Source organism: Poecile atricapillus, chromosome 8 (assembly GCF_030490865.1).
Source record: "Poecile atricapillus isolate bPoeAtr1 chromosome 8, bPoeAtr1.hap1, whole genome shotgun sequence".
Lineage (NCBI taxonomy): Eukaryota > Metazoa > Chordata > Aves > Passeriformes > Paridae > Poecile > Poecile atricapillus.
In genome coordinates, this window is record NC_081256.1 from 18,600,055 (window position 1) to 18,611,867 (window position 11,813).

At 54.8% G+C, this 11,813-nt stretch overlaps 1 protein-coding gene across 2 annotated transcripts; it reads left to right on the forward strand.

The window, feature by feature from the left end:
- The first annotated feature begins 423 nt into the window (after positions 1–423).
- Positions 424–11,212, forward strand: ABCF3 (ATP binding cassette subfamily F member 3). Of its 2 annotated transcripts, XM_058843500.1 has the most exons (21): positions 424–579; positions 776–923; positions 997–1,076; positions 1,397–1,452; positions 3,164–3,261; positions 3,377–3,499; positions 3,772–4,038; positions 4,243–4,323; positions 4,861–4,920; positions 5,238–5,294; positions 5,495–5,517; positions 6,106–6,161; positions 6,286–6,486; positions 6,642–6,718; positions 6,954–6,998; positions 7,328–7,460; positions 8,040–8,128; positions 8,323–8,414; positions 8,946–9,078; positions 9,427–9,514; positions 10,308–11,212. In XM_058843500.1, the coding sequence occupies exons 1-21, from the start codon at positions 507–509 to the stop codon at positions 10,464–10,466; spliced, it is 2,139 nt and encodes a 712-aa protein (XP_058699483.1). In that variant the 5' UTR covers positions 424–506; the 3' UTR covers positions 10,467–11,212. The 2 variants fall into 2 exon arrangements, with proteins under 2 accessions (XP_058699483.1, XP_058699484.1); XM_058843501.1 differs by lacking the exon at positions 776–923 and having other exon boundaries at positions 462–579.
- Positions 11,213–11,813: the final 601 nt, after the last annotated feature.

Consider the following 11,813-nt stretch of genomic DNA (forward strand, 5'->3'; position numbering starts at 1 on the left):
GCCAAGGTGGGTGCTGTGTGGGCTAGCTGAGGGATGCAGCAACTGCTGAACAGCTGGACCTGGCCTTTTTCTCAGCCCCTCTGCCTTCAGTCTGTGAGCAGGTGAGGGTGTCCAAGTGGGCATTCCCTGTCGGTGGAAGAAAAAGTTCAAACCCAAATCCCAACCTGCAGTGTCTTGACTGTAGTTTAAAAGCAGAAATTCTGTTTTCAAGAGAAAGAGAGAAAAAATTTCAAGCCCTCCCAAAGCCTCTTTCTTTCCCTGGGCGACAGGACAAGCAGGGACTGAGCGGGTTTTGGGACCGTCCCGATCGCTCCCGGTGCCGCTGTCCCAGCACGTGGCGCCAGGTTCTCCACTCCTGGCGCCGTAGTGCGCAGGCGCAATCGGGTCTGGACTACATCTCCCGGCGGCCCTCGCGCCATGGCGGCCGCCCGCCTCCTTCCCGGCAGCGCTCGCCGTCCTTTCCGGCTTCGAGCGGCGGCGGCTCCGCGGGGCGGGCTCGCCCCGCCATGGCGTCCTGCGCCGACATCCTCCGCTCCGAGTTCCCCGACTTGGACGGCGAGCTCTTCGCTTACGTGACGGGTGAGCGGCTCCTGCCTGCCCGCTGTGGCTCGGCCTCCCGCGGCGCCGCATGTCGCGACACCTCCCCGCTGTGGCGACAGGCGGCAGCGCCCAAATCGCGACAGGCGGCTGGGGAGGGGTGGGGTACGGGGACCGGGAGGGTGCCACCTGTCGCGACAGCGGCGGGGTGTGCAGCGCCGGCGCCGTGTGCCCGCAGGGATCCTGCACGGCAGCGGGGCGGACTTCGAGTCGGTGGACGAGCTGGAGGAGGCGGTGGGCGAACTGCTGCGGGAGGTGTCGCAGGACACCAAGGACGACGGCGCCATCAGGGAGATCTGCCAGCGCCTCTTCAACACCCTGCAGCTGTAAGGGCACCCGGCGTTCCCCCGCACCCCCTCACCCCACTCATGTACCTTACCCTTCTCCTCCTCTCCGTAGGGACGAGGGCCAAGCCCAGCGCTGCAGCCAGGTGCTGCTGGATGCCCCCATCCAGCTTTCCCAGATAACTGATGGATATGGTGAGTGATGCCCTCGGCTCACGTCCTGCCCAGGGGTGCTGGAGCTCGGAGGGGCTCGGGGCACTGGGTGTGCTCCCCTGACCTTGGGGAGAGGAGCCTCAGGCTCTCCCTCATAGGCACACATCTGATTCTCATTCTGCTGCTGAGCCATGGGCAGCGGTGCTCAGGGGGTAAGTTGGGGTGAAGGTCGAGGTGGTCCCCTCATCCTGTCGGGAGAGGGATCAGTCGTGTCTGGGCTTGGGTGGTCGTTAAGGCAGGACTTTGTGGAGCCTCCCTGCCACACGTGCTCACCAACCCAAACCCCACCGTCTCCCTTGCAGGCGACGCCAGTGCGGATCTGCTGCCAGGGCTGTTGCTGAAGAGAGGCCAGACCTCGGTAAGTGAGGGCTGTGACCTTCCTTGTGCGAGCAGCTGACACGTGGGGCTGCAGTGCCCTGCCCTGCCCTGCTCCAGTCCAGGTTGCCCTTGGAGAGCAGCTGAGGCAGGAAGCATCCTGGCTAGGAGCAGAGCTGCAGGGGGTACTGCTCCTCTTGTGAGGCTCTCTGTCATTTGGGAAACTCTTGACCTTGGTCTGGTGAAGAGGCTCCTTCTCTGCTGACATGAGTTAGCAACTTATTAAACTGACAAGATCTATTTTGCTTTAATTTCTTAGTGAGCTCTGACTTTTGTGAGGACCTTTGGCTCCTACAGCAAGGCCTTTGATTGAGAAAATAGGATGTCCCTGGATGACATCTTGAATATTCAGTGAGGGGTAAAGCCCTGAATAATGACAGGAGGGGGCTGTTACAGGTGGGAAGTTAGCAGAGAGCTACTGCAGGGACGTTGTAAGCCCAGCTCTAGAGCCAGGAGTAGATTGTTGTGGTTTGGGAAATAAGATCAAGAGCAGAGGAGTTTGGAAGTAGTTCCACTCCATGACCTGAGGAAGTCAGGACATCTGTATTGATGGAATGTGTAGCTGCTCAGGAACAGCCTGGCTTGCTGTCTGTGTTGAATGTGCCAAAATCTGAACATGGGTGAGGTGCAGCTGTACATCCACAAGGGAAGGACAGCAGTATCTGTACAGTGTGGGCAGTGTCTTTGCCAGGCTGGTCTCTCACAGAGCTCCCTTTCCTTGGATTAACATGCTGAGGATGAGAACCCTTCACTTAGATGCTGAGACCTAACGTTATCCCACATGTCTGAACGGGAGTCTTAAGCAAAAACTGGCAGCTCTGGCTGGTTTTGGCTCTAGAGTTGTTGAGGCTGGATCACTTTCCAGCTCTTGTGTCTGCAACTCAAAAAAAGGATCTTCAGAAAAATTGGAGACAATTTAGAGAAGGCATTGGGAAGCCTGTCAAGCTTTGGAGGACGTCTTACTAGGAGATTGAGAAAGCTGGGTATAGTTTACAGGGTGACTTTGTCTGTAGGTGTGGGGTCACAGCTCTAGTAACAAGACACTTTTCAGTCTGGCATGCAGGTCTGTAACATGCTCCAGTGCCTGCTGAGTTGCCTAGAAATATCTAGGAATGTTCTTGGTCAGCCACAAATATTTGATTCTATGCAGGAATAAGCTGGAGTGGCCTGAAAGCCTGGCCAAGACCAGAAGCCAGGTTAAAACACTTGGCACCTTCTTGCCTTCAGGGTTAATTAAATGCTTTTTGTCTCTGATCCACTGCTCAAGAAGAGTTTGTTCTAAACTGGCTAACATTTAACGTGCTGGGGAGGGAAACACCTCATGGTGCACTTCAAGGGTAGGTGCAGGGTATACCAGAAGAGGTGGGATGGCAGGTTGCTGCTGTTAAAGTGCCTTGGCTGATCCAGGTCCCTGGAACTGCAGAAACCAACTATACGATAGGGTCAGCCAAAACCTCAGCATTGCTGGGGCAAAACTTGTGTATGAGCTGTTGATTTAGGACTTCATTCCTGAGGCAGCTTTCTGGCCTGATTAGCCTCCTCAAAATATGTTTGAATCTGTCCCAGTTTCCTTGTCCTTCCTCCCTCCCTTTCTTCCAGGCTTGAGAGGTTGATTGATCTTTTCTCTGGAGCTGGACTTTTGGGGGTTTTGCTGAAGATGCTCTCTCTTCTTCAAACTCTGTTCTGTGTCCCAGATGGTGAATGCCAAGAAACTGGAGAAGGCGGAAGCCAGGCTGAAAGCCAAGCAGGACAAGAGGCTGGAGCGGGATTCCCTGAAGTCATCTGGCCCAGTGTGAGTATGCAGGGCGCTTTGAACATTCCCATCCTGCTCTGCTGAGCATGGCTGGGATCTGGCTGTACCAGAGCTTTCCTGTTGAGCCCCCTCTCTGTGTTCTGCCTGTCTGCAGAGTCCTTGAGGAGGCGTCTGCCAGCCAAGCTTCCAGCAAGAAGGAGACTCGCATGGAGTCATCAGGCAAGAACAAGTCGTATGATGTGCGCATCGAGAACTTCGATGTGTCCTTCGGTGAGCGGTGAGTGCGCTGGGGATGTGGGACAAACCCTGGCTGGGATTTTGGACCATGGGGGATTGAGACTGGATTAGAGAGCAGTTGAGAAATTACGGAGGGTGTGGCGAAGATGAGGAAGCAAGGTAGGCAGTGACCCTACTGGCTTTGGGCAGGAGAAGCCTGTGATTTTTACTTGGTTGCAGCACAGCCTGAAATACACCAGGGGCAGGTGGCTGTCGGGTATCTCCTCTTCATGGGACAGTCTGACCAGGGACCTGCCTGTTCCCTTGTTTCAGTGTCCTTCTGACGGGAGCAGACCTGAATCTGGCTTTTGGGCGGCGCTATGGGCTGGTGGGCAGGAACGGGCTGGGGAAGACCACGCTGCTGAAGATGATTGCCAGCCAGAGCCTGCGCATCCCCTCACACATCAGCATCCTGCACGTGGAGCAGGAGGTGGCAGGGGATGAGACACCAGCACTGCAGAGTGTGCTGGAGTGTGACACCACTCGTGAGAGCCTGCTGCGGGAGGAGAGGGACCTGACAGCCAAGATCAGTGCTGGCAGGTGAGGTAGTCCCCTGGATTTCCAGCCCTGCTGTGGGCTCTTGACCACGAGGTCTCATTCTGAGGTCTCTCCCTTCCAAAGAAAGGCTCTGGCAGAAGTGGGCTGTATTTTCCCTACGTTAGTCCTACCTGGGGAGATCAGCCTCCCCCAGCACTCAAACCCTAACTTGGTGAATCCCACACACTCCTCCTTTTTCTGCCCTAGGGGAGAAGGGACAGAAGGTGCCAGACTATCAGAGATCTATGCTAAGCTGGAGGAGATTGAGGCAGACAAGGCGCCAGCAAGGTGAGACAGCCCTGTGAGCACCACTGTGTATTGGCATGGCCAGACCTGAGCAGTGGTTTGGGGTATGCTGCAGCCCTGGGATCCAGCATGTGGGGATGGGATTTTCCCTGCTATACTTCTTGTCTCTTCTCTGTCACAGCCCTGCTGGTTTAGGAATAGTTGAGCTTTCTGCTGAAGCTGGAGGGACTTATTTTGCCCCAAATGGCTTGTATTTTGCTGCTGCTGCTCTCCAACCTCCCTAGGTTCCTGGTGCCTGGGGAGCATTTTTGGGATGGTAGTGGTGATGTGACTCTCTTCCTGGCCAAAGAGATGAAAACTCCTTGCAAATCTCCTGGGACTTCATGTGGATGCTTTGCCCTGCAGGGCTGCATTTACTAGCCAAGTTCTTCACTTGGGTATGCAGGGAAGTTTTCCTGCAGCAGAATGGCTTTAAAGTATATAGTAGAGTTCCCTTGGTGGTTGTGGGTCTGAGACCTCAGACTGTGCTCTGCTGTTGGATGCTGTAGCTGGATTCCAATTCTCTCCCCTTTTCACCAGGGCATCCGTCATTCTTGCTGGGCTGGGCTTTAATGCGAAGATGCAACAACAGACAACCAAGTAAGTACTTTGGGCAGTGAGGCAGTGATGGGGCTGGGGGGATGTTCCAGTTGAGCCCCCAGGCACTGTAAGGAAGAGCAAGGATCTATTCTTGCCTGTCCAATGCGGTGTCCTAGCCTGGGGGTGCCTGTGGTGTCCTGCCACATTCCTGCTGGACCGCAGATCTTGTGCTGTGCCTGAAATCTCTGCAGGGACAAGTGGCCTCTGGGTGACAGTAGAACCAAAAGAGCTGCGGGGTAGCAGGAATCCTTCACACAGGCAAACACAGAATAGTTCTGTATTGAACAGTAACCCCTTTCTGCATCTTCTCTTCTCAGAGAGTTTTCTGGAGGCTGGAGAATGAGACTGGCCTTAGCCAGAGCCCTGTTTGCCAGGTTGGTGTCCAGGCCTTCATTAAGGGGTTAAGCCTCCTTGTTGTCCATGCTGCAAGGTGCAGGGGTGCTGCCTGGGGGTCCTGTCAACCCAGGCTCTTGGGGTGGCGTGTTGGAGGCACTGCAGCTGTGTGTGTGATGAGACACTCTTCACTGATCCTGTGCTCCTTCTGCTTCTGATACCCATGTCTTGTTTTCCCCAGGCCAGATCTCCTTCTGCTGGATGGTAAGTTGATACTGTGAGTCCCCCTCTGACACTGCTGTGCCCTTCCTGGGGTTGGGAACATGCCATGGCCTTTATCTGCCTGCTCAAAATAGCCCTGTGTGACAGGCTGGCCTGGCAACACAGTTGGCAGCAGTGGCAAGGGGAAATCTGCCTGGGCAGCAGCTCTCACTGTGCTCAGCAGAACCTTGCCCTGTGCTTCAACCAGGTGGTCTGCATGTCATCCTGCCCCAAGTTTTGTTCCTTTCCCCTTGCCAGTCCCTGGAATGCACCCTGGCTGCCAGTCTGTGCTGGGGGAAGTCCCTTCACTGCAGAGCATGCCCAGGTTGTGTAGGGAATCTGAGTGAGATGCTGCTGTGAGGCACCAGAGTCTGGGTATTGATGTGGAGTGGGGGGAGCATCCCTGCCTGAGCCTCAGCCTCCATGTGCACACTGCATCACACCCTCAACATGAGTCCCCTGAGCTGGTGGAGGTTTCCATGCAGGCTCTTTCCTCCCCAGCGCAGATCACTAGGCTTTCCTATGGGAAAAAAAATATAATCCAGCCAGCCCCATCCCTCCTGACCTCAGTGCCTTTTCCCCTTCCCTCAGAGCCAACGAACATGCTGGATGTGAGGGCAATTTTGTGGCTGGAGAGCTACCTACAGGTAGGGGGGTGGCAGAAGGCCTTGATACAAAGAAAGGGTGAGGGAGGGAGATGTCCTCACCTCCCTGAGTGGTGGGACCAACCCCTGTGCTCTGGTGCTCAGGCCTGCCTCCTGTCTCCTCCAGACCTGGCAGTCGACCATCCTCGTGGTGTCCCACGACAGGAACTTCCTGAACGCAGTGGCCACGGACATCATCCACCTGCACTCGCAGCGGCTGGACATGTACCGTGGGGACTTTGAGAACTTCATGAAGATCAAGGAGGAGCGGCTGAAGAACCAGCAACGAGAGTATGAAGCCCAGCAGCAGTACCGTGAGCACATCCAGGTACTGGGAAAAGCCAGTGGAGCTGGGGCATTCTTCTCCCAGCCTTGTCCCTTTCTCTCTGCCTTAGTGGTTGTATTGCTGTAGGTTTGGCAGTGGAGCAGGGTTGCTGGTGTTGAAGGGGACTTGGGGCTCTCTGATGATTTTCTCTCCCACAGGTTTTCATTGACCGCTTCCGCTACAACGCCAACCGGGCGTCCCAAGTCCAGAGCAAGCTCAAGCTGTTGGAGAAGCTGTGAGTGCCTATCCTGATCCTCTCTGGAGGTGGGAAAGGGGCAGTGCTCCTGGGAAGAAGTGAAGGTTCCCAGGGTACCTGGCATATACACTTGTGGTTTGGGCTTTTTGGGTGCCTGTCTCTGGTCCAGAGGCTTTGGTTTGAGTAGTGTCACAGAGCTAAAGACTCTACCCAGGCTTCTGGTGTGGGAGCAGACCCACAGTGCACCTTGGTTATATGTCTCCTCTTCTTGCAGGCCAGTGCTGAAACCTGTGGACAAGGAATCTGAGGTGATCATCAGGTAAGTGTCCCCTGAGCCATTGTTTGGAGGGCACCTGGCTCCATTTCTGACATGAGCTGCTCCAAGGTCCTGTCCCAGCTGGGACAACCACCCCTTTTTGTAGGCCAGTTGTACTCTGACAGGGGGACCAGAGAGGTCCCCTCGCTCAGGCTGGGTTCCTTCCTGGGTTGAAGGCTGCAGGTCTTTGTTGCCTTCTCGTGACCATCCTTCCCTGAGGCCCTGCAGGGTAGGGAGCCCTCCTTGTCACCTGGGGGGTTACAGAGCTTGTTCTGGGTGGTTGGGAGTCTCTGAAGTTCCTGGCCGTCTCTCACCTCTTCCTGCCTTCTCAGGTTCCCCGATGGCTTTGAGAAGTTCTCCCCCCCAATCCTGCAGCTGGATGAAGTAGACTTCTATTATGAGCCAAGTCACTACATCTTTCATTCCCTCTCCGTCTCTGCCGACCTGGAGTCCCGCATCTGTGTGGTATGTGGGATTGCAGAATAATGGAGGCTGCGAGGGACCTTGGGAGGACCCTGCTGAAAGCAGGGATAGCTTTGATTGTAGGACAGGTTGATCAGGTCCTTGTCCACTTGAATTCTGGATGTTTCCAGGGAGGACTGTTTCTTCCATTCTTCTGGGTCCCATCACAGCATTTGATCATCCTCGTTTTGAGGAGCACTGGAATATTTTTCCTAGTACCGTTTAGAATTTCAATGGATACCTCTGAGAAGAGACTGCATCCATGTACAACTCCTGTTAGATGACAGCAGCATGTAGTGGGGGCCATGCGACATTGGATGGGGCAGCAGACACTGTGCTTGCAGATGAGTCTGGGGCCGAGTAATCCTTAGGCTTGAGGGTTGGGGAGGGAACATCTGGCACTGCTGCCAGTGCTACTTGTCAGTGATAGGAATGCAGCTTCCTGGTAGCTGAAGTCACCATTTATGCTCTGTCCTGCTCCCCCTCATCATCTACAAGAACTGAAATTCCCTGATCACTGCCCCCCTCTCCGAAGTGCCTTGATGGATTTCACATTCTCCAATGCTGCTGCTACTTCTCTAGGTTGGGGAAAACGGAGCTGGCAAGTCAACCATGCTAAAGATCTTAATGGGGGAGCTGGCACCAGTCAGGGGGATCAGACATGCTCACAGGTACCTGGTTGGAAGGGCTGGGGGACGGGGAGGAATGGTGCAGCTGGGGTGCTCCTGGGCTGGGCTTTGGAGCAGTGGCTGCTTGAGCAACAGTTCAGCACACCCACACATATACCCCCTTATGGCACTGCAGCTATGAATGCTGTGGTTGTAGGGTCTGGTACCAGCTCCCAATCCCTCTTCTCATTCTGCAGAAACCTAAAGATTGGTTATTTCAGCCAGCACCATGTGGATCAACTAGACTTAAATATCAGTGCTGTAGAGTTACTGGCAAAAAAGTTCCCAGGTGAGTTTTTGTTGATCCCCAAGGTTTCCTTTGCTGTGCATGGAAAAGCATTGATTTGTCCATGGTCCTGGGCAGAAGGCTCTGTCCCACCAGTGCTTAAGGGTCATTGCCAACACTGGAATAACTCCTCTTGTACCAGCCAAGTTCAGGTCATCAGCCATGAGAAGCAAGGGTAGCTGGTAGTCTGCAGATCTCAGACTGGTGCCAAGTTTTGGGGGCAGATGAGCTGCTTTCCTGCTCATAGGATGAGCAGTGGATCCCCTTTCCCAGTTGCCAAAACCTCTGGTTCCCTTTTCCATTACTTGACACGGTGACAGGGACTTGGGAGTAGCATTACTTGGTGTCAGTCACCAGCCTTGCAGCCCCTGTCCTGACTGTGTCAGTCAGGGTTTCTCTGCAAATCCCCTGCATGGGAGGGAATTGCCTGGGAGTGCTGCTGAGCTCCTGTTTGCTGGTGTGGCAGAGGCTGTCCAGCTGTGGCCCTGTGTCACACCAGGTGTGCCATAGCTGTGTTGTGACATGATCCTGCAGGGAAGACAGAGGAGGAGTACCGGCATCAGCTGGGGAGCTACGGCATCTCCGGAGAGCTGGCCGTGCGTCCTGTGGCCAGCCTGTCTGGGGGTCAGAAGAGTCGTGTGGCCTTTGCCCAGATGACTATGCCCCGGTAATATTCTCTCAAATGCTGTTAATTTTTGCATGGTTCCATCCCTGGAGCTTGCTTCACTGGGAGGAAGGCAGGCATCCAGGGACTTCCTGCTACTCCACAGAAGCCTTGTCCTTGGGGGTTTTTGTGGGGAGGGAGGTGTCATCCTGGGAAGACTGTGTGGAGAGGGGCAGGTGGTTTTCTCCCACTGCTTTGCAGGATAAGAGGTGTCCCTGGGACTGGGCAGCACCAATCCTTGCGCCAGGCACATGCCGGTGGCTGTGGTTCTAAGCATCTAAAGCAGCAGTCAGGATGCAGACCCAGCCTGAGCCTGTTTCAGTGCATCCTCAGAGCTGTCTTCTCTTCCAGTCCAAACTTCTACATCCTGGATGAGCCAACAAATCACCTGGACATGGAGACCATTGAGGCACTGGCAAAGGCATTGAATAAGTTCCGGGTAAGATTCTCCCAGAAACATCTCATTTTTCTAGCACCTCCCGCACCTCCAGCTCAACTTACTTGGTATTTCAGCCATGGTTGGATGGTGAAGTGCCAGCAGTAACTTCAAGTCTAGGACAGAATTTGGGAAATGAGTCATATTTCTGCCTTAGCTATCCATCCTGGCCGTTTCTTTACTTGATGGCTTTGGCTGAGGGAGGCATTAGCAGCCCAGAGAGCACCTTGTCCCATCCTCACCTACACTTTGACTTTTCATGTGCTGTGTGCCTCTCCCAGCCCTGCCTTGGGACTGCTCAGATCTTCCTTAGGCATGTTTTATTCCTGATTTCCAAAACCTCAGCCTCCAGATTCCACTGTGATCAACCTGGATCTCGCTGGTTGTTGCTTAGGTTGAGGCAGTTTCTCTGTGACAGAAAAGCTTAGCTGAGGCTGCTCAGGGCCTTACCCAGACACCTTTTCACTGTTACTGACTTTGTGTGGATTCTCCATCCTTGAAGTTGCTGGAGAGTTGGAGAGCCGGTAACAAATCTTGCACTTGCCTTCTGAGAGTGGAGATTAAAATGTTACTACTGCACATGGCTCCTCCATAGGTGATCTGTCTGTCCCCCTAAAGGGAGTAAAGGCTGGGATGAGCTCCCTGCCAGTAAAATACTGCAGTTTTCCCTGGAGTAGATGGAAACCTGAAGTGCTGGGCACAGGCTGGACAGAGGCACAAGATCTCCATGCCACCAGTCCTGGTCCCTGAGTTGTGCTCCACTAAGTTCCCAATTTTCCCCCTTGTTTATTGACAGGGTGGTATAATCCTGGTGTCCCATGATGAACGCTTCATCCGCCTAGTGTGCCAGGAGCTGTGGGTGTGTGAGAACGGCACCGTGACACGTATTGAGGGTGGCTTTGACCAGTACAGAGACATCCTGAAGGAGCAGTTCCGGAAGGAGGGTTTCCTATAAGGGAGGTGGGAGCCAGACTGCGCCGGGGGCTGGAGGGCAAAGCTCAGCCGCCTCGGCATCCATCCCAACTGTGCCTGGCAGAGCGCTGAGGACGCTGCTGCCCACATGGACCGTCAGCCATGCCATCAAACTGCCACCTGAACTGCTCTCCCCTCCCGGGGCCGGGTGGAAGGACAGCGTGGGAGCAGGAGCCTGGTGTGCATGGCCAGGGGCACGCCAGGGGCTCTGTCACTGGCCAGGGCTGTGCCTGGCACTGGGCACACTGGGAAGGCTGTGCCTGGAGCTGCTGCTGTGTCGAGAGGAGGGAAGGCAGAGCATCCTGACCCTTGGTTTAACTCTGTGCTCTGCAGGGCAGAAGAGCTGTTGTCCGTGTTTCTTCGCTTCACCCTCTGCCTTTTTATTTCTTTGTTTTTTTGTTTAACTGCCTGAGCACTAGTCCTGCTCCATCACATGCAACTGTCCTCCCTGCTGCCTTGGAGGGAAATGAGGCGTTTGCTGCTAAAAGTGACCCCCGCCTCTTCCCCAGCCCCCTGATGCTGGGGCTTGCTTACGTCTGTAGTGCCGAGGGAGCCAGAGCCCAGTTCTCCTGGGCCAGCTCCTTGCTCCTTTCCCTGTGCTGCTGCCTCGCTGCCTGCCTTGCCTTTGAATCGGCCCAGGGGTGGGCTGCCCTGGGGTGGGCTGCTCAGTATCCCTCCCTGCCCACCCACACAGAGGTTGTGGTGTAAATAAACCCAGGACGCAGTGGGTGCAATGCTCTCCTTTCCTTGGGGGGCTGTGGGGCTTGACTTTGGAGGGGAGGGGGGATTGTCCTGCTGTTGCCTCAAGCACAAGGCTGGTAAGGGGGAGATGCTTTCTAGATGTTTCTCTATTAATTAAATGGCAGCTCTGTGGAGCAGGTGAGGCTGGGACCGCCTGGATGGAGCGTGCCAGTGTCCCACAGGGTAGTGGGAGGCCAGAGGCCACCCCTGGCGGCATGGAGCTGCTGTGAGGCTGAGGTTGGATGTCAGTTCTGGAGGGTTCCGGGTCTGGTTGTGGTTTGGGGGGGGAAATGGGCTGAGGGTGGGCAGGAGGAAGGGGGCAGAGCTTTAAATTATATTAACCAGGGAATGGGGATGTATTTCTGGGTGTTAGAGAGGAGCCAGGAAACACCAACACCTTAGGAAGCAACAGGGTAATACCCATAAATCATCTCAAAGGAATTATTAGACAGGGCTCCTCCCAAGCGGCAAAGAGGTCCCCAGCTGAAGTGTCTCCGCACCAAAGTGTGCAGCATGGGTAACAAGAGGAGCTGGAAACCCTGGTGTAATTAAAAAACTATGACATAATTGCTATCAAAGAAACAAATGC